Raw genomic sequence first — 22,447 nt, 5'->3', positions numbered from 1 at the left:
AGCAAAAAGGCTGGTAGAAGGGTGTGGAGACAGATCATGGAGATTCTTGTAGCGGTAAGGAGGCAGCAGAAAGCCACTGGAAGGTTTTAAGCAGAGATTGACATTTGATAGAGAGAAGGCTGGTAGCTATGAGGATTTGAGGGTGACCAGAGGTCCATCACGGATACCATTTAGAAGTCTGAGGTAATAATCCAGGTGAGGGGGATTAGAGCCTGCCTTATAGTGCTATGCTAGGGATGAGAAGAGTTCCAGAAACAGAAATAAAGTCAATGGAGCCTGGAGACTGACTTGACACGGGTAAAGGAAAGGTTCTGGTCAAGGGTGGCTCCTGGATCCTGCATGGGAAATAGGTACTTCTCCCAAAGGAACCAGAGAACAACACAGGAGGGAATTTAGGGCAGAAGGATGACTCAGATTTAGATTTGTTGCATTTGTGGTACATTTAAAAAATCAAGCAGTTGAATTTAGAAGTATGAAGCTCAAAAAGGAAGATTAAACTGGAGGTATCAACTTTGGAGTCATACTGGGGCTGTGTAAAAATAGAGAAGACACAGCCTTTCCCTCAAGGAATGAATTGATGAACAGCCTCCTTGGAGAGATCATATTAGCATATAAAAAGTGAACAGTTAGCTGCTAAACTATAGGAATAACTCTAAGTACAGTTAGAATTCGAAGAAAATAGAAGTTAATGTGGCTAGTAATAGTCAACAAAAGAATCTAGAGTAAGAAGTTGTAGTGTCCTCACGTATCAAATGTGCATTATTATAAAGGATGCCGTTTTTTCTTTTTGCTTTGAACATCTTCTTGTAAACATTTGTATTTAACGATTTGCTTTTAAAGTTATATTTTTGTTTTATCCTTCTTTAAAATTGTCTGAAAACTTTTTTTGATCCTAGATGGCAAGATCTTTCAGGAGAAAGTACAGTCAATCATGTACCTGAGGCATTCTAGCAGTGGAGGAAAGTCTGTTACTAGCCCTGGATTTATGGTAATAAGCCCATGTGGTTTTACTGCTTCACCACCTGAAGGTAAACAGACAAACAAAAACAATGATGAAAGTATAACCCTTCTGTATTTAGTTCTGAATATTAATAGATAAATAAATTGTACATGTTTTAGCAGCATAATACAACCTGATATTCAGAAAAAATAAATGGAAGGCTAAACTTAAAAATAATAGAATATGTTTAAGGAGTCCATTTCACTACTTTCTAATATCAGTAACTCACACTCAGTATAACAAGTGCCTCTCAGGAGAACTTAGGGAGTGGATGAGGCTCATGCTCTCTTGCTCTGGAATTCTCTCTCCCCTTCTGTCATAGTCATTTGTCTTTCATTAAGCTTCTGATTTATTTTCCCATTTTCTTCAAAAGCTTTGTTTGGCTTACTGTCTCCTTTCCACCTGAACTCATTCTAGACGACTTCACTTGCCATGTGAGTGGCCATCCGTACTCCAGCCTTGACCCTGGGGACCGTCCCCTCTACTTTATCTACCAGTCTGCTTGCATCTGTCTTAGACACCATCAAAGAACGCTTCCCACCCCTAAACCTCCCATCTCCCACTCTCTATGACAACTTCCTATCCTTCTGGTTTCTTTATCATCCTCCCAAGTTCCCTCTGCCTGTTTTCCCCTTCCAGCCTAGATCCCATCAGCCAATAATTTTATTTCTTCATTTTCCTTGCCCTCTTGGCCTTTTAGCACACTTGACCTGAAAAAGTTGAACCTTTCCTCAATCTAACCATCCTCACGCTGCTTAGAATTCCTGCCATTAAAAGGGTCTGTGGCATAGTTGGCCTTTTAATGCTGCCCTATAATTTTTCTGTATATTCAGAATCAGTTGCCTCTTCTATCTCCATAGGAAGTATATTCAAGTCTTTAAGCTAACAGTACTTTTCTCTCTTCCCAGCTTGTTCTTAACAGACAACCTCATCTCTATTTTTGTAGAGAAAAAATAGGTACATGTCTCCTGGTTGTGAACTGACTGTATGTCTTTTCCTTTCCTGACTGCATGTCTTTTCCTTTCCTGACTGCCATCCTCTCCCAGACTGAGACATTCCTTCTCCCAGACTGTTAGTCCCACCTACTCTTGTCTCCAGCTCCAATACAAATCATTAAATAGGCTGGTAAGAGAGAGACATGGATAGATAGGACACAGTATTGGGTATTAACCTCCAGTTTTCCTTCTCTCCCAAAGTGTTTCAGTTATTCTCTAGCACATTTTATGGCCTTTTATTATAATATTTTAAGGCTATGTTTTAATTAGTTTTATTTGGAATGTCATAGGAAGTGTCATTTTTTAAATCATTGTGCATCACTCTGAAACATTTTCTAGTACAATCATGCCCCCATTTTTTCCAGGTCGTTTGAACAGTCTCTTTTGGCAACCTTATTCCTCCAGCCAAAACCCAGAAATAACTTGGAAAAACTTCTGAGCTATGGAGCTGTTTTATTGCCACAAAGCCTGAGCTCTGAGCAGTTCATTCAGTGCTTGTTTACTTTATATCAGTGCTTCTCAAGTTTTAGCTTGCTGAAAAATCACCTGGAGAGCTGGTTGAAACATAGATCCCTGGGCCCCTGCCTCACACGTTCTGATTCAGTAGATCTGGGGTGGAGCCTGAGAATGTGCATTTCGAACAGTCACACAGCGGTGCTGATCCCCATGCTCCTGGCCCACAGACCATACCTTGAGTAGCATTCACTTATATCCCGTGCACTAAGGCTGAGAGTGATTTTTCTGGTCTCCTCCTACATAGAATATAAGAAGCAGAAAATTCGAGAGCTATAGCAAGAAGAGAAAAAACTGTTTCTTCTCAGTAATAGCAGCAAAAAGTGACTACAGAAGGGGAGGAGTGAGAGAACACTCTAGGGATATTCAGCGTAGTAATAACAACACCAAGTACAACTATCACTAACATTTATTGAGCACCTATTATATGGCAGGCACTATGCTAGGTGCATCATGGATATGATCTCACTTAATCCTTAAAGCAACCTTGCAAAGTAGATGTTCTGAACCCTCATTTTACATTTGCAGAAATGAACACTCATCTAATTAAATGATTTACCTAAGCCACCTAACTAGCTGAACTATCGCTTGAATCCTGTTATATCTCGTTGCAAAGCCCACACTCTTTCCACTGTATCAAACTGCATCCTAGTGACTGCTAGCCTGAGGTACATTGAGTTTCACTTAATTCACTTAATTTCACTTCAGTAGCACCATTAATCCTAATAACTTTGAATCACTCAGGCAATATTGTATTTTGTTAAGGAGACAGGTAAAGATACGTATTTGGGGAAAATTTTAATAAAAAGTAGTTAAAAGAAAGATAGTTTCAACCTTAAGAGTTTTTAAGCATTAGTTACTACGATTGTTAGCCTGTATGGGTTCTTTAATATCGCTAGATAAATGGGTTATTGCTCTGGTTGGGACCGAAAGGGCAGAAAAGAAGTGGGCCTGCTCATAAGATTTTTCAATACGGTTTTTGTGTCTACTCTCACCAGGAAACAATTCCTCCAGTACTGTTCCACAGCAGATAAGTGCCAGCATGTTGCGTTCTAGAAGCCTACCAGCATTTCCTACTTCTTCACCTCAAATACAACCACGAAAATTGACCGGAAGTTTGGGTTGTAGCATTGACAAGTTACAAAACGTTGTAGATAATGACGTTGCTTCCCAACCAGAGAAATGGAGCCCTCTGGGGAGTTTCGAGACACTGAAGAAAGGCAAAGAAGATGCTTTTGTCAGTAGCTGTGAGTCTGCAAAAACGGTTTGTGAGATGGAAGCTGCCCTTTCAGCCCATGCCTCTGTCACTGGTGTCCCAAAAGGAACATCGGGACTTCCAGTGGTCAAAGTAGATCAGAAAGAGGTGGGGACAGAACCCAGATCAGACGATGACAGCCTCGGGGATGAGTTCTGCCCACGCCGACCTGATTACCTGAAGGGACTGGCCTCGTTCCAGCAAAGCCACAGCACTGTCGCAAGCCTTGGGCTAGCTTTTCCCTCACAGAATGGCTCTGCAGCTGTCGGCCGGTGGCCAAGTCTTGTTGACAGGAACACCGAAGACTGGGATAACTTTTTTTCTCTCCATTATGAGCCAAACCACAAGCGAACTACAAGTGCTCACAGGTACTCACATGGTTTTGTATGCCAAACCCCTCCCCGCTTTTTTTTTTTTTTTTTTTTACTGTTCTTTGAAGAATTTCTGTACTTGTAGAAATGTCTTTATTATGGGATCTCTTATAATATAACATATATGTTAATAACAAACAAAGGTACCTTTCTCCTTATTTTAATACTAGGTGATATTGAATTCTATATTTAACCAAAGGATAAACCATAAATTATTCCTGAAGAAAAAATTATCTTATGGTTTATTTAATTCCATATGGTTATTAGAGAAAAACTCTTCAGTTTAGGGAAATTATACGATTTATTATCGTTCCCAAAAGCATCTCAATTAGCACCGTCAGTGAAACTTTCCACACGATGATGGAAATGTTCACCTGTGCTGTCCACTGCAGGAGACACATAATGCGCTTGAAATGTGGCCAGTGCGGCTGAGCAACTGGATTTTTAGTTTAATTTTAAATAGTTTAAATAGCACAAGTGGCTATTGGAAATCACAGATGTAGAATAGACTAGTGTTTAATAGATGATATACCTAAAAAATACCGGTGATAAAAAGTGACGGCAAGGGCTTCCCTGGTGGCGCAGTGGTTGGGAGTCCGCCTGCTGATGCAGGGGACACGGGTTCATGCCCTGGTCCGGGAAGATCCCACATGCCGCGGAGGGGCTGGGCCCGTGAGCCATGGCCGCTGAGCCTGCGCGTCCGGAGCCTGTGCTCCACAACAGGAGAGGCCGCAGCAGTGAGAGGCCCGCGTACCGCAAAAAAAAAAGTGATGGCAAATTTGTTAATCACAGTTAAATCAGGAAACATTTTTTAAACCTTACGCACTTTTGTTTCACATGTAAAAAGTATTATTGCTCATCACAGTTCTTAAGGTAATCCTGAGGCACTACTTTCCTCCCTGATCTTGTTTTGGTAAGACTTTCTGGGTCTCTGTTCTAGCGTAACTGAAGACTGTTTGGTCCCTGTATGCTGTGGGCTGTATGAACTCTTAAGCGGAATCCTTCTCATCCTGCCTGATGTTATGCTGGAAGATGTGATGGACAGGCTCATTCAAGCAGATACGCTGTTGGTCCTCGTTAACCACCCATCACCTGCTGTACAACAAGGAGTTATTAAAGTAAGGGCGAATGCTAAATACGTTGTTTTCATTTGGAATGATAAACATATGCGTAATTTAAAATTTGAATGTACATATTCAAATAGACCTGAAGCTTTCTTTTCTTCTTAGGCATATGAACTGATGTAGTTTGTACTTCTTACCCCTACTTTTCTGTCTTATCATCCAACTTTAAGCCCTCCTCCATATATTGATTCATATCAGTATGTTTTTTTAAGTCTACTACTTACAAGGAACACACAGGTCATTGGAAGTCTCTCCTGCAGTGTAGTATCGTTAAATCTTAGACACTTACTTCAGGTTTCAGCTCAGATGTCACCTTCTCAGAGAGGCCTTTCCTGTTCACCTTTCAAACCAGCTTCTGTCTAGCCCTGCTCCTCACTTGTTCTATAATAGCATCCTAGGTGTGTCTTGTAATTACGTTTTTAATTTGTTTGTGTATTTGGTTTTCTTTTAATCTCCCATACTGAAATATAAGTCCTGTGAGGGTAGGCATCTTGTGTCTAATATATAAAAGGTCCTAAGTACATCGGTGAAAGAATAAATATTTGGTATGAATGGTTCCCATTAGGAGACAACCCAATATTGAAATGGTCTTTAAAGATTCTCATTTTCTTAGTTTGATGTGGGATATTGTTAAATCAGTTGCAACCCACTATTTACTTAGCTTCCATTTCATGCGTAAAACACTGGGCTAGCCGCTATGTGGGATATAAAGGGGAATAAGCCTCTGCATTTAGGAGTTTATAGGCCAGTGGGGAAGAGAGACATATACCCAACTAAGTAAAATGTAAGGACTTGTGTGATGAGTGCTTCAGTGGTAGTATTAATAAAGAAGAATGGGAGCACAGGAAAAGCAAATAATTCTGATGCGGAAACCAGGGAAGGATTCATGCAAAAGGTGTATTTTGTATTATGCTGTAAACTTAGAAAGCTTTTTAAGTAGGGCAGTAAAGAGGTGTGTGTTTTGGGAAGAATAGTCTGTCACCACTGTGAGGGAGTGATCGCAAGGGAGAGAGAGGTGGAAGCGTTGTGTTCGCAGGATATCACAGTGGTCCAGGGGAGAGATGATGAGTCCCTGATCTGGGGAAGTGGAAAGTCAAAGGACAGACAGATTTGAGAGACATTCACTGGAATGGAGGTGAGAGACCTTCATAATTACATGTGGGAAATCAGGACAAGAAAAGCCAAAAGTGAGATTAGCCTTAAAGTCTCATAGGATGGTGCTACTGTGCTCTAAGATCAGAACCATGGAAGAAGTGAGTTTGGAAGGAAAAATAATTACTTAGATTGTACACATGTTGCATTTAAGATGCTGGGAAAGGATGGAAGTTTAGGCCTCTGCTCAAGATAAATAAAATGTTAAGAAGTCTAGAAAAATAGAGGTCTGGGATATATATATATATTTTTTTTTTTCAGAGAAAGCATCATACAGTGTTGACTCATTTTTCTTTTTTCAGAATTAGAATTAGGCACAAATATTCTACTTATACTCAGCTAAGGCTGCCAATCTGCTAGGTGTCCATGCTCAGCTAAAAAGCTAGTTTCCCATGACAAAAGTATTAAGATCTCCAAGACAGGGTCATCATTAGCATTCCATAATAATCAGAGACAAAGTTCATTTTTGTTTTGCTATGGAGGTGGCATTTTTTTGAGCTTTCTCTGTTCTATACAGATGAAATTAAGCAATAACTTACAACTACAAATATAATACACTGTCTGACTTGTATACATTATATAAAATTTTAATATATTGTCTAACTTAATTTTTTCCCTTAGCTATTAGATGCATATTTTAATAGAGCATCTAAGGAACAAAAGGATAAATTTCTGAAGAATCGTGGCTTTTCCTTGCTAGCCAACCAGTTGTATCTTCATCGGGGAACTCAGGAATTATTAGAATGCTTCATTGAAATGTTCTTTGGCCGACATGCTGGCCTTGATGAAGAGTAAGTGGGTTCTTCCCTCCACCAGAATTGGGGATCTTTTGTCTTGCATGTAAAATTTGTTAAACTGACTCTTAACAAAATCACTTGGTCGCTCTTAGAAAAAATCTGCTAAAAGTCATTTTCCAGGTGAATCAATTTATTATTTTCCATATTATATTCTTTCTAATATAATCTCTTCCTTTGTATTTCATTCATTATCTAGGAACTAGTAAGTAAGAAAGAAAGAAAAATGCTGCATCAGATGAAAGAAAGTGATAGTTAAGATTTGGTATCCAGTGTTAACCTGAGGTTAACTGAGAAGAAGGTGGCTTCTGTGGTCCCAGCAGCGGATTATAGGAGGGCTCCATAGGCAAGCTCCTCACTCCCTCGGAGACCCGGCTTATCTGGGTGAAGAATAAATCCCCCACCTGGAATTCCAGCACACTGATTACTGAGCTTTGTCCCTGGTATAATGCTGAAGGATTAGCAAATAAGTATAAAAATTAAAGAATAATTTTCTCCCAAGTCAAAAGTTTGGCAGAAAAGTTAAGCTGTTATTTCTGTGTATGATAAAGTAGAGAGAAATGTGTGTCTTTGTATTATTATTAAGTGTCTCCTACTTACTTGTAAGTAGACCACTTCAGACCTTGGAGAATTTACTTATTAGTTGCAGCAGTGACAACAGTACTTTGCATTTGCATACAGCTTTTGGCTCTTTCAAAGCAATTCTGCATCATCTCATTTGATTCTCACAACAGTCTTGAGAAGAGAGTAGAGCAAATATCACCATACATATCTGACAGATAAAGAAAATGAGGTATAAAACATGTAAATAATTTCCCTCCATCCCAGAGACAAAGAGTTTTGGAACAAGAACTCGAGATCCATTCCTTTCACTAGACCTCTTTTTACTAGTTCCCTGAAATACTGTGTAAAATAATAGTCTTTTTTTTTTCTGCACACTTGTTATATAGATCCCTAGAGCAGGGGGTCTTTGGACAACTTAATGGTTCATGGACAAATTAAAGTGAGTCAATTAAAACCCTGAAATTGTATAAATGTTTCCCTTGAATATTTGTGTATTTGCCTTGGAACAGACTTCTAGCAACACCTTTTATCTTTTTATTGGAGGGATTTATGATCTAAAACAAGGTTAAGAATCCTTGCTTCCCTAATTTATGCTTTATAGCTTCAAAATCAAGTCAACAAAATGGCCCATATTGCAATCATTTTTCCTTATTTCATGGTTAATTGCTTCTGATGTGCTCTTAACTGTATTATTTATTATAGATTTGATCTGGAAGATGTGAAAAACATGGGACTTTTTCAGAAGTGGTCTGTCATTCCTATTCTGGGACTAATAGAGACCTCCTTGTATGACAACATGCTCTTGCATAACGCGCTCTTACTTCTTCTCCAGATATTAAATTCTTGTTCTAAGGTAGCAGATATGTTGTTGGATAATGGTCTCCTCTACGTGTTATGTAATACAGTAGCAGCTCTGAATGGATTAGAAAAGAAGTAAGTTTTAAATCATTATTTAAAACTACATCTGATAAAAACTTTGGAAAGGGAAAAACTTTACTAGCATCTGATATTTCATAATACTCTCAAAGAATTTCTTTCCTCCAAAATTGATTAAATTAAATTAAATTAAATTAATTAAATTTGGAGGGCATATTTTCCAACATTTTCAATAAAGTTTGGTTTAAAAAAAATAAGGTATTTATATGACATACTTTTAGGTATTCAGAACCTGAAGACAAGGTGAATAAATTTAACTGTCCTCAAATATATTTACCAAGCTTCCACTATCGTCTTATAAAAATTATTATCCCCATCAGGAATAGGAGATTGAGGATTAGAGAGATGTAGTAACTTGTTGCAGATCACACAGCTAGTAAACAGAGAATTTGAGGCTGAATCTTCTCACTTCAGAAGCCTGTGCTTTACAGTCACCATGCTCTCCCACTTATAGCATGCTGTACCGCTGTCTACTACCATAAATGAATTTCTAGTAGCGGAAAGTACATTGGTAGATGGCTGCCCATCAAATTGATGGACAGCTTTAAAAAATATGTTAGGCAATTATATTTTTATTTGGATTTTGTGCCTTCAGTGTCTGCATTTATGATGTACAATATAACATTTTTATTAGCATAATGTGAAGACACAAATCTCCAGAAGCATCATCTTACTGCACGTTAAAACATTAACTATTAAATATATTTTTGCAGAGAAGGCAGAGCATATCCTCAGTGATTCTCTAGGCCAGGGAGGCTCTCTGGGTGCTAGAGAGGACAACTTGTGGTCAGCTCAGTTCAGGTTTTATTGGGCACCTGTTTTATTTAGGATCCGTGTGCTGGGCATATGAGAAATACAAAGTATTGTATTCCTCAAAACATTTAGTCTTGATTATAATACAGTGCATGAAATTGGTGGAACTTGGGAAGAGTACCAGCAGGCTCCTGCTAAGAGCAGTTTGTTGCTGTTGTTGTTTTAAAGAAACTGTACTTACAGAATGTCCTTATATGCTACTCTATTGATTGCCCCGCCCCCAAATTTACCATTTCTAACTCTTGCTCGATTTTGAAAAAGTAAGTTGAGAGGCTTAATATCACACACTGAGGTATACTATCAAGGTTAAAAATTGAGGGACAGAAGATACTAATTCATATTTATTAGGTAGTTGTAAATGATTAATATATACGTTCAAATCTGTATCTCTTTTAATCCTTAAAATAAACATACTTTGTGTAAGTGAGATTCAGAGAGGTCAGTTAATTCATTCAAATTCACCACTTCTGTGAAGCCTTCCCAGAATATCCCTCTTCATACCCACAGAATCTTCACCTTTAGTGTGTTGGGAACCTGCCAGTGCATTCCCACAGTATCTTGTGTTAGTCTCTGTTGTTACATTTACCACCACTTACTGGTTATAGTTATCTGTTCACTTGTCTGGTCCTTTGCAAGCTGAATTCTCACAGGAGTCAAAGCGTGTCTTCTTATTTCTGTTCCTAGCATGTAGTTTATATAACCTGCCATAGAGTAAGCATGGATAAATATCGAATGAATGCATGAAAGAATGAATGAATACTGGCAGAACAGGAATTTAAACCAGTTCTTTTTGCCTTAAATTATTTGTTCTTTTTCTTTAGCGTTCCTTTGAATGAATACAGATTGCTTGCTTGTGATCTGCAGCAACTTTTCATAGCAGTTACAATTCATGCTTGCAGTTCCTCAGGCTCACAATATTTTAGAGTTATTGAAGATCTTATTGTACTGCTTGGATATCTTCAAAATAGCAAAAGCAAGAGGACCCAAAGTAAGATTTAATTTTCATGGATTTTTGGGGGGCAGTTGTATAATAGCCAAAAATGTTAGTAGAACCTAATCTCTTTCTCTGGCTTCTCTAGAGAGAGTGGGATAGAGGAGAGAAACTGTTTTACTAAAAGTTCATCCTTAACTTTGTTTACTGGCTTTAAAAAGAAGCCTTTTTAAGTGGCAAAAATTTGAAAGTGATGCCCTGATGTAATTAGTAGCTGCCAACACATCGCTAAAAGAAGCTGCTAGGACTTCCCTGGTGGTGCAGTGGTTAAGACTCCACGCTCCCAATGCAGGGGGCCTGGGTTCAATCCCTCGTCGGGGAATAGATCCCACATGCATGCCGCAACTAAGAGTTCGCATGCCGCAACTAAGACCTGGTGCAACCAAATAAATAAATAAATAAATAAATATTTCAAAACAAAACAAAACTGCTGATTTTTCTTACCAAGTAGAATGAAAAGGCTTATGCTGAATAGTAACATAAAACATTAGTTTTCTTTAGTGGCAAATATTATAGTGAATATGGGGCAGAAAAATGTGAGAATTTCTGGTTAAACTTTTGCTTTATATATTAAAAAGGCTGTTCTTTAAAGCAATTATATAAAATGAAATAAATTTGTGAGCTAGTATTTTTCTGTTGAATTTTTTATAGTAATCATTTGGAAATTTGCTTTAAACTTGCTTTTAAAGACAGTTAAGAAATGTTTACAACCACTGAGAACCCACGTTGATCAAAAATTTTAAACTTATCTCTCATAAAACATTATTGGCAGTTTTGATATTGCATGAATGTAAGAATCAATTCAATTAAAAAAAATTAACCACATAGCTTGAAAACATTCTAGTATCGTCTGTTTTTAGATATGGCTGTTGCACTACAGTATAGAGTTCTCCAGGCTGCTATGGAATTTATAAGGACCACCGCAAATCATGACTCTGAAAACCTTACAGATTCATCTCAGTCGCCTGCTGCTCCCCATCATGTAATATTTCAAAAGCGAAAGAGCATTGCTGGTGAGTGCTGAAATAATATTTTAATAATTATAAATGGAAGGTAGCTTGACTCTCCTGTATTCTGATGGCATTCACATTTGAAAACATTTCTTTGTTTCAAAAGCTAAACTATCAAGTTTGAGAAGGTTTTCCTCCCAGAGGAGGAAAACTGGTACTTTCCTACTGCTTTCTTTTCAGTGCTGTTCTCATTCAGTTATCTCTTGAGCACCTGCCATGTGCCAAGCACTGTGTTAAATGTTGACGATACAGTGATGAAAAAAATAAAAAGACACAGATTCTTCCCTTCTACCGTAAAGTAGTAGAGAAATGTAGAAGGTAAGAATAGAGTCCGTAACAGGGCAGCCTGATTTACATCCAGAGTTAGGGAGGTCTCTGAGGAAGTGGGATTTCAATATAAGGGATGAGAAAGGAGTTAGCAGGAGCCAGAGGAAGAGTATTACAGGCAGAATGAACAGCTGACGTGCAGGTCCTGGGGCAGGAAAAAGCTAAGGTTGTTCAGAGAACTGAAAGAAAGCCATGTAGCTGAAGTATAGCCCTTGATGAGATAGTGCTGCCAGATGAGGCTATACAGGACGGCATGAACCAGATCATGTGTCATCATATGGGCCATGTTAAGGAGTTTATTAGATTTTATCCTAATGGGAAGTTGTAAGTAGCTGGCATGACATAACCAGATTTTCATTTTGTAAAGACCATTCTGGTTTCTGTGCAGAGTGGATTAGAGGAAAGTAGGAAAGGTAGTGGGAAGTGCAAGGAGGAGGCTATTGCAATAGTCAGGGCAGGAGATGATGGTGGCTCGGATATGGTGATGTTATGCACGTGACTTTAGGGCTTGCTGTAAATGAGGACATGTCATCAAATTCTTATTTTTAATATTGTTAGACTTATTGTTTCCACAAAATCTGCTCTGACCTATATACACATTAATTCAGAAAGATAGCGTAAACACCCCCCCCACATACACATTGGCTCTATATATGCACACACACACACATATATATACTTCTGTATATACTGGACATAGGTACATGCACACACACACACACACACACACACACACACACACACACACACACACACACACACACACACACATATATACGTCTGTATATACTGGACACATGTACATGCGCGCACACACACACATTTCTCCAAACAGAGGACTTGGTAAATTGTTTGTAGTTTAATCACCCGTACAGTCTTGAGGGCTTTTAAATCCAAATCTTTCTTCTACCTGAGTTAAACTGCTTCATTGTGGTCGGTGCTATGCCGAAGTTTAAAACCATGTGAAACACTCATCTGTAGAGAAAAGCTATCAAATATACATTGTTTCGCAGGAGTATGTTTACATTATGTTAAATGAAAGCTTATGTAAATAAAACTTGTAAAACATCCACATAACTAAACTTATCTCCCTATACATCCTTCCTTAATTAATTAATTAATTTATTTATTATTTTTTAACATGTTTATTGGAGTATAATTGCTTTACAATGGTGTGTTAATTTCTGCTTTATAACAAAGTGAATCAGCTATACATATACATATATCCCCATATCTCCTCCCTCTTGCGTCTCCCTCCCTCCCACTATCCCTATCCCACCCCTCTAGGTGGTCACAAAGCACCGAGCTGATCTCCCTGTGCTATGCGGCTGCTTCCCACTAGCTATCTGTTTTACGTTTGGTAGTGTATATATGTCCATGCCACTCTCTTTCTTCGTCCCAGCTTACCCTTCCCCCTCCCTGTGTCCTCAAGTCCATTCTCTACATCTGCATCTTTATTCCTGTCCTGCCCCTAGGTGCTTCAGAACCACTTTTTTTTTTTTTTTTTAGATTCCATATATATGTGTTAGCATACGGTATCTGTTTTTCTCTTTCTGACTTCACTCTGTATGACAGACTCTAGGTCTATCCACCTCACTACAAATAACTCAATCTCTTTTCTTTTTATGGCTGAGTAATATTCCATTGTAAATATGTGCCACATCCTCTTTATCCTTCCTTGATGTAATATCTGAATATAATCTCTCCTCATGAGCTTCCCTCCCAGTTGTGCCCCTTTTGTCCCAGGTAGAATTCCATCTTTTACCAAGTCTGGCAGTAGTGCTCAACTGCCTGCATGCCAAAAGGTGACTTTTGGACCATTTTCCCTTTGCAGGATTTCTTAGATAGTCAGAGGCTGCTTAGATGGAATTCACCCTCTTTGACAGAGGAAAGTATACCTTTACTACCTGCACAAATGCCTGCTATTTCTTCCTTCTTGACGTTTCTCTTTCTCATATCTGTTTCTTCCCTTTTCTACCTGGTTCCCTGGTTTAGTTTATGATCAGCTTGTGCCTGGGCTAACACAGCAGCCCTTTTGTTATTTTCTGTTTGGTCTGTGATTTCTCTAATAGTCTGTCATCTCTCTCCTTTATGTACTAGAGCTTTTATCACCCTAAGCCTGAGAGCCCCGCAGAGCTCCACGTTTGTATTATTTATTTTTTCTTTGTGTGAGTCATTTTAAAGTGGATAATAGACTTTTAGTCCTTTCTCTAAACCATTCTGCTTTTTGTTCCTGACTCCTCTAGCCTCTTCTACAGGGGCTTATATTTTCCACACTATCTAAGTAAATGCAGTTACCGTAAGGCCACATGAGGCTTATAGAATCCTAAAAATTTTGAACTTGATAAAAGACCTTGAAAGTCATCCAGTCCAGCTTCCTCTTGTTGCAGATCCACCGAGGCCTAGACTTAGAGACTGCTGGAGCAAGGCCCCTGCACCCATCTCTTTGTGTCCTACCCAACACCCACTCCTTCCAGGTCTGTTGTATCTTGATGTCTCTCTCAGGTCTCTCCCAAGAATTCTTCCTGTTTTAAATACTACCTTATTTAAATTCTGTCATTGTGAATCCAGTTTATAAAACTCCACTTTATATGTGTTAAACTGTTGCTTTGTATTTCCTTCCACGTTGTTTTACACATGTATTTGGCAAAGCCTGTGTTTTATTTGTTGAGTATTAGTCAAAAATTATTGTCAAAAGTGTGTTGGCCTTGTACACTGTCAGTGCAAAACATACACAGTGCTGAAGCGCCTCTGCTTCTCAGCAATGTGGTTATTAAAAACTCACCTAAGGGCTTCCCTGGTGGTGCAGTGGTTGAGAGTCTGCCTGTCGATGCAGGGGACACGGGTTCGTGCCCCAGTCCGGGAAGATCCCACATGCCATGGAGCGGCTGGGCCCGTGAGCCATGGCCGCTGAGCCTGCGCGTCCGGAGCCTGTGCTCCGCAACGGAAGAGGCCACGACAGTGAGAGGCCCGCATACGGCAAAAAAAAAAAAAACAGAAACAAAAACAAAACTCACCTAAGTCCATTTGTTCATGATACTAAAGTGACTAAGAGGGATTTATATTTCCATCATTTAGATCATGAACTGTTCCTTCAAAGATTTCATACAGGCTGTTCTCATTAGTGACAGATGTTTGGAGGGATGTTTTTTTCCTGGATAGACTTGTTTAGCGTTTACTGAAAACTGCTGAGACGGCTGGCGTCTCCCACCCCATAGCCGCCACCCCCTGCACCTCCCGCAGGCCTTGTAGGGACACCTCCTCTTGTGGCCACACACCACAATTTTTGATGGCAGACAGCTTCACTCAGGCTGTGAATCCCAGGATATCCATGGCCTGGGACCAGCGTTTCTTCAGCAGCACTTTTGCCACATCTAGATTGTGAGTTCTCATACTCGTGGAGGCGTTAGGTAATATTTTATTGCCAGCTTCATCTTCTTACAGCCTTCTTACAGTACCATTCTGCTCAACAGCTCCGATGGTTCCCTACCACCCAGTGAACAAAGCGCCGATTCCTTAGTGTCTGTGTCTTTTTTTATATATATACATAGATATGTATAAGAGAGAGAGAGAGAATTCTGCTTGAATAGTATCATCACTATTTAGTATCACTCAACCTTCTGTTTGTAAACTGATTTATATTTCTACTCAATATAGTATACTTTTACATATAATATAAATATTCTTATATTTAATGAATGCCTAATAATCTGTTAGATTTGCCATGATCTTCTTCCTAACCTTCTTCCCTAACCGTTATCAATAAACAAAGGTTTTTTTTTTTTACTTGTTTGTTTTTCCTATTATAACAGGATAGCAATGTACATGCTTACATATGTATTTTTTCCCTTGTCTGCTTATCAATATAAAAACTTTACACATCATCTTAATACACAAAGGAAGAAGTAAGTGTTAGGTATTATTTAAAGAGCTACACATACATTTAAACTGTCATAAATAATCATATATGTGTGTGTGTGTGTATATATATATGTGTGTGTGTGTGTGTGTATATATATATATCGTGTTATTGATATAATTCACCTACCAATGAATTTCCTTTATATTTCAACCATTAATAACAGTACCAACTATTTTAATTCTTTGTATGAGACAGGCATTGTGTTTCACGTACATTATTTTATTTAATCCACAGAACAAACCTCTTTATCCATTCATTCAGCCATCAAATATTTATTATGCATCAGCCATGTATTAGTTATGATTTCATCTGGTCTCATGGAACTTACATTTTACTGGAGAAAATGGTCAATAAGCCTGTAAATAAATATATTTAGTATAGTGTCAGATAGTGACAAATATCTACCTGTGAGGTAGGCTCTATTTTACTTTCTAATCCACATCTTACATATAAGGAACCTGAGGCTTAGAAAGCAGAGTATGTGAGGCCACACCAGCTCAGTGCAGCTTCACAGCCTGACTGCTGGGATACCCTCCCACTTTTTCAAGTACATAGAACAGAAGAAGACTTAACATTTCCTTATTTGGTGTATTGCTGTATCTCTGAATTGTGATTATCAGCTGCTTATACAGCATGAAAGCTGTCAGAGATGTAGACATTTGGAAGAATCTGCTTAAACTAAGGACATCATCTGATAATATTATTCTTGAATATATCCCAGATATGAATTTTTCTTCTTTTTATTTGCTTCATTTTTGTCTCCACCTACCAAAATGTATTAACTGATAAAAAATACTGATTACCTAAAATACTGGACAATCTAAAATGCTATTAAAATATTTACATATCTTGCAGGATGAGTCATTAAAACCTATTGTAAGTAATGTGTATAGAGGCTATTTGTGGACTTTGATATATATGCTTTCATAATTTTAAAAAAGGTTCAATTCCAATGAAGGATTTCATTATTCCTCACCTACCAAGACGTCATTTTTGTTCCTGTGGTCAACTTCCGACGCCCTTCTCCTTCAGTCCATTAAATCAAGACTCAGGTCCCTCCTTTTCTCCTGGATCCGCTCCCTGTGTGGTGCCTTTCAGAGCAGGTGCAGTAACGATGCAGGAACCCCATTCCTGCCTCTTTAACCCGAGGAAACATTTCTCGGGAAATGCTTTTGAGGATTGAATCCCACATGATACATATGTTCCAAATCACTTTAATATCTGGGCTCTTCACTTTATTTGGCTGATTTCTACTATGTCATTATATATACTTTTCAAAACTAATTTATAAAATTCAACAATGTTAATTACCCAGAAATAGTAATGTTCATGCTAAAATGTGATGTGCTTTAAAAATCTATTGATTATTTTGGAATACAAGGAAGTGAAACAGTATTTGAAAATATTTTGTCAAAGCATTCTGAACTGTATGTGTGTATATATATGTACACACACAGACACACACACACACCCTTCTAACAGTTCGAGTTTTTCAGAGGACTAAAATTTTGCCAAATGATATCCACCCTACTAAGCTATGTCACAAGCTTCAACATTCTTGTTTAGGACTTTGACATCAGAGGTACTGTTGCACTTCTTCAAAGAGGGAAAACATACATTCTCTTAATCACTCTCTTTCCTTCGTATAAATTACCTTTGAATTAAATAAGGTTCTTTTCATGGTCTGATAATCAAAAATTACAGCAGACATAGTTTCTTTGGTCCTTGTTAACTCTGGCATTTGACGTTTTCATTTATATACTTGAAGGTCCTCGAAAATTTCCCCTTGCTCAAACTGACTCTCTTCTGATGAAAATGCGTTCAGTAGCAAGTGATGAACTTCATATGATGATGCAACAGAGAATGAGCCAGGAGAATCCTGTCCAGGCAACCGAAACAGAACTTGCACAGAGACTGCAGCGGCTCACCATTTTAGCAGTTAACAGGATTATTTATCAAGGTAGGACTAGAGAATAAATATGTTCTTACTCAGATATTGAACTAAAAGGAAAATAATTTAAGAGAGAACTGACTAGGTTTCACATTTTTTAACAGCATTATACTTTCATTGTTAGCATCCACACTAGTAAAAGAATCTCTCATTTGGAACTAATAGCCTTGAATAAAATTCCACTTTTTAATATGTTAAATGCTGGCCTAGACTGACCATTGAAGTTTAAAATAGTACAGCACCTCCAATATATTTTTAAAACTTTTCTTTGAGATAATCGTAGGTTCACTTGCAGTTATTAGGAAATATTACAAAAATCCTGTGTACCCTTTACCCAGTTTCCCCCGATGAATCTTGCAAAACTATAGTCCAGTATCAGTACCAGGATATTGACATCGATACAGTCAAGAAAAAGAACATTTCCGTCACCACAAGAATCTATATGTTGCCTCTTAGCACCACACCCATCTTCCTGCCACCCCCATCCCTTCCTCAATCCCTGGCAACGATCAATCTGTTCTCCATTTCTGTATTTTCATCATTTCAAGAATGCTAAATAAATGGAGTCATACAGTATGCAGCCTTGTGTAGGATTGGCTTTTTTCACTCAGCATAATTCTCTGTAGAGTCATCCTGGTTGTTGCATGTATCAATAGTTTGTTCCTTTTTTGGTTTTGGTGAGTAATAGTCCATAGCATAGATGTCACAGTTTAGTCATTTACCTGTTGAAAGTTGATCTGGGTGTTTTTCAGTTTGGAGTTATTACAAATAAAGCTAGCTGCTATAAACATTTATGTAAAAGTTTTTGTGTGAACGTGGGGCTTTCCTTTTCTGGGATAAATGTCCAAGAGTGCAGTTTCTAGGTTGTACGGTAGATGTGTGTTTTGTTCTTGTTAAGAAACTGCCAAACTTTTCTAGAGTGGCAGTATAATTTTATATTCCTACCAGCAATGTGTGAGTGATCCAGTTTTCTTCACGTCTTTACCAGCATTAGGAGTTTCACTGTTTTTAATTTCAGCCATTCTGATAGGTAATACAGGGGTAATGCCTTGTGATTTCAATGTGCATTTCTACAGGGGCTAAATTTTTTATATATTTATGTATAAACTTTAATACCTACAGCAACCACTAAAAAGCTATGCAAAGAAATATACTCAAAAACACTATAGATAAGTCAAAATTCTAAAAAACGTTCAAGTGATACGCAAGGTTTTTTTTTTTTAACTTTTCTAATTTATGTTTGGGGCAACCAGCCTCCAGGGTAAACTGTGAAATTGAACCATTTTTATCACATGCATGGCATTTGATGGGATAGCATGTCCAGTGAAACAGGTGTGCACATCTGTCTAATGTAGCTATCACATGGTCTTTATGTTTAATTTGTACAAGAACCTTTATGACTTTAATAATTTTTCAGTTTAATCTTCATTAGTAAAATAAACCTTTAATTTAGAACTGCGTGACTTACGTATGTTTAAATTTCTACATTGTTTTAGGTGAATTCGTTTTCTCTAGTATTTTGTATTTTCTACATCTAATGCCCCTACTACACATTTATATTGTGACAACGGAATCAGAAACTACATAGAGTATTTTTGCCAGCATCATTATCATTTGTAATGGCTAGTGATTAGACTAATTCAAATTTGACTAATTTTTGGACTTGATTTGACTATTTTTTTATTCTTCTTTTAATTCAAAGAGTTTAATCCAGACATTATTGACATTTTGAGTACTCCAGAAAATGCACCTCAAAGCAAGACCTCAGTTTCCCAGACTGAAATTTCTGAAGAAAATATTTATCATGAACAGCCTTCTGCTTTCAATCCATTTCAGAAAGAAATGTTCACATACCTGGTAGAAGGCTTCAAAGTATCTACTGTAAGTAAATTAATTACATGGGAAATGTTCATTCACAGAAAAGGATCAGGGGTTTTATGTGTCTGTATTATATGTTTTCAAAATCATATTCCTACACTTTCATAGCATTTTCTGAAACTCAGACAACTTGAATGTTAATAACAGAGTAAAATGTAGTGCTAATTTACCCTTTCGAAAAGGACTCACTTCATGCAGCATTGTTTTTTTTGTTTGTTTTTTTGGGTTTTTTTGCGGTACGTGGGCCTCTCACTGTTGTGGCCTCTCCCGTTGCGGAGCACAGGCTCCGGACGCTCAGCGGCCATGGCTCACTGGCCCAGCCGCTCCGTGGCATGTGGGATCCTCCCGGACCGGGGCACGAACCCGTGTCCCCTGCATCGGCAGGCGGACTCTCAACCACTGCGCCACCAGGGAAGCCCCATGCAGCATTGTTTTTAAGTCTGTAACCCAACAACCATTTTCTAATGTTGTAATTTTGTAAATAAGATCAACATCAGAAAAGAGTAGGAATTTGATGATTACTATGCGGTTTAAACTAATAACCTGTTTTTAATGGACTTTATTTATAGCTACCTACTCTAGAATTATTATTATTATGAATAATTATGAAGTGTAGATGTTGCCTTAAGCATATCCAACACCTTCAAAGTGATACAGAGAATACTGACAAGCATCAGGCTCCATTTATCATCAGCTCACTTAGGGTTCTGTGGGGCACTTACAGTTGACCATAGGGAACAGATTGGTCAGTACACTCTGTAGATACCAAAGGCTAATCTAATTCTAGCAGAACTCATAAATCATGATTCTGCCAATCTCTAAATCTAAACTAGATTTTTTTGTCTGCAGGTTCCACTTAGAACTGAATCATTCACACAGAGCCCTTAGGACTGGGAGTAATTGGAGAGCCATTTCCCAAACTCAGAATAAACTCTAAAATGTACTGATTCCAGTTTTTAAACCAGATGCAGGATATTTGATCAGGATTGGGTTAACCTTAGTGGGACCACAATCGAAACAACTTATTTGGTTATTTGTTAGGGGATATTGATGGTCAATTTACATGAAGTTCTTAATTTGTGACAATTATACTCAATGTTTTAGTACTAATTCAGGGCTTTATTATGAATCCTTTCTCTTTTATATTGCAAAATCAATGTAGGCTTATCTACCACTGTTCTTTGATGATTCTTTTTTTTTTTCCTTTTAAAATTTCCAAGCCCTAGGTAATTTTTTAAAGCAGCTTAGGACTTTAGCTTCTTTGTCTCTCCTTTTTAAAATTGTGGTAAAATATACATAACATAAATTTTTCTATTTAAGTGTACATATCAGTGACCTTAAGTCCATTCACACTGTTGTGCAACCATTACCACTATCCATCCCCAGAACTTTCTCCATTATCCCAAACTGAAACTCTGTACCCATGAAATAGTAACTCCCCATTAGCCCCTCCCCCAGCCCCGATAAACCACTATTCTACTTTGTCTCTATGACTTTGACTTTCTAGATACCTCGACTTTGACTTTCTAGATACCTCATATAAGTTATCATATAATATTTAATATAATATTTGTCCTTTTTGTATGTGGCTTATTTCATGATTCATTTTAGTAAAATGTTTTTAAGTTCATTCATACTGAAGCATGTATCAGAACTTCCTTTTTAAGGCTGAACAGTATTCCATTCTGTGTATATACCACATTTTGTTTATCCATTCATCCATCAGTGGGTATTTGGATTGTTTCTACCTTTTGGCTATTTTGAACAATGCTGCTGTAAACATTGGTGTACATCCATCTCTTTTAAACCCCATTTGTATGGATGTATATGTCTTTCTAATTCAACTGTTGAAAAATTCTAGAGTAAAACATGTTCTGTGATTTTTAGGACTGTGTTGAGGTTAGGATATTATTGCTTAAGAAGTTTGATCCTAATTCATTCCTGTTTTAATTTAAGAGTTCAAGTAAAGCCAGTGGTTCCAGACAGCAGTGGGCTAAAATCTTATGGTCTTGTAAGGAAACCTTCCGAATGCAGCTTGGGAGACTGCTCGTGCATATTTTGTCACCAGCCCACCCTTCACAAGAGAGAAAGCAAATTTTTGAAATAGTTCGTGAACCAAATCATCAGGAAATACTACGAGACTGTCTTAGCCCATCCCTGCAAGTAAGTACCGTAGTACTTTGTAAGTAAAAACTATTGGTCAAATATAAAACTGTACAAAACAAGAACTGAAATTAAACTGTATTTTCATGCCAAACACCATAAATTACTTTTCTTACCAGATAAATATTTTCTGAGGTCTTTCTTCAGATGCTCTTTACCAGAGTCAATTTGACCTCTCTGTTTATTCCCCATTTCCTTTTCCAGGGTTTAAGAAGTTCTGTATCTGAGTTCTTATAAGACCCTTTGTAGTTTGTTACTAAATCTTGAAGTGTTTTCTTTAAGAACTGTTTGGAGACTTTTTTAAGCATTATATTATCCATGAAACATCTATAGTGAATAGCTCGAACAACAGTACAATAACATTTCAAAAATATTTACAGTAAGTTAAAACAAAAAATATTTGTGATCATCTGGAATGATAAAATCAAAATACTTAAAGATTTTTAAAGTCTATAAATTCTATCACTTAAGTAGCGATTGATGGAGAATTTAAGTGGTACAACCATTCTAGACAGCTGTTCAGCAGTTTCTTATAAAATTAAACATACCCTTAACCTGTGACCCTGAAATTCCATTTTTAGGTATTTACCTAAGAAAAATTAAAACATATGTCCATAAAAAGACTAGTAGAAGAATATCCATGGCAGCCTTTTTACTAATAGCCAAAAACCAGAAATAACCCAAGTGT

The 22,447-nt window shown here is 37.6% G+C and overlaps 1 protein-coding gene across 5 annotated transcripts in view; it reads left to right on the top strand.

The window, feature by feature from the left end:
• The window catches only part of LYST (lysosomal trafficking regulator), a 197,310-nt gene that overhangs the window by 102,970 nt on the left and 71,893 nt on the right, over positions 1 to 22,447 (top strand). For 3 of the 5 annotated variants that reach the window (XM_060108109.1, XM_060108094.1, XM_060108101.1), the window contains exons 22-32: positions 897 to 1,028; positions 3,507 to 4,131; positions 5,075 to 5,252; positions 7,032 to 7,201; positions 8,471 to 8,701; positions 10,339 to 10,505; positions 11,369 to 11,521; positions 16,709 to 16,870; positions 17,536 to 17,727; positions 19,421 to 19,599; positions 21,553 to 21,759. In XM_060108109.1, the coding sequence (XP_059964092.1) occupies positions 897 to 1,028; positions 3,507 to 4,131; positions 5,075 to 5,252; positions 7,032 to 7,201; positions 8,471 to 8,701; positions 10,339 to 10,505; positions 11,369 to 11,521; positions 16,709 to 16,870; positions 17,536 to 17,727; positions 19,421 to 19,599; positions 21,553 to 21,759 (2,396 nt within the window). The remainder of the gene's footprint in view (positions 1 to 896; positions 1,029 to 3,506; positions 4,132 to 5,074; positions 5,253 to 7,031; positions 7,202 to 8,470; positions 8,702 to 10,338; positions 10,506 to 11,368; positions 11,522 to 16,708; positions 16,871 to 17,535; positions 17,728 to 19,420; positions 19,600 to 21,552; positions 21,760 to 22,447) is intronic. The other 2 variants (XM_060108116.1, XM_060108124.1) reach the window with 1 other exon arrangement.

This window comes from Mesoplodon densirostris, chromosome 1 (assembly GCF_025265405.1).
Source record: "Mesoplodon densirostris isolate mMesDen1 chromosome 1, mMesDen1 primary haplotype, whole genome shotgun sequence".
Lineage (NCBI taxonomy): Eukaryota > Metazoa > Chordata > Mammalia > Artiodactyla > Ziphiidae > Mesoplodon > Mesoplodon densirostris.
This window is presented reverse-complemented; position numbering and strand designations above follow the sequence as displayed.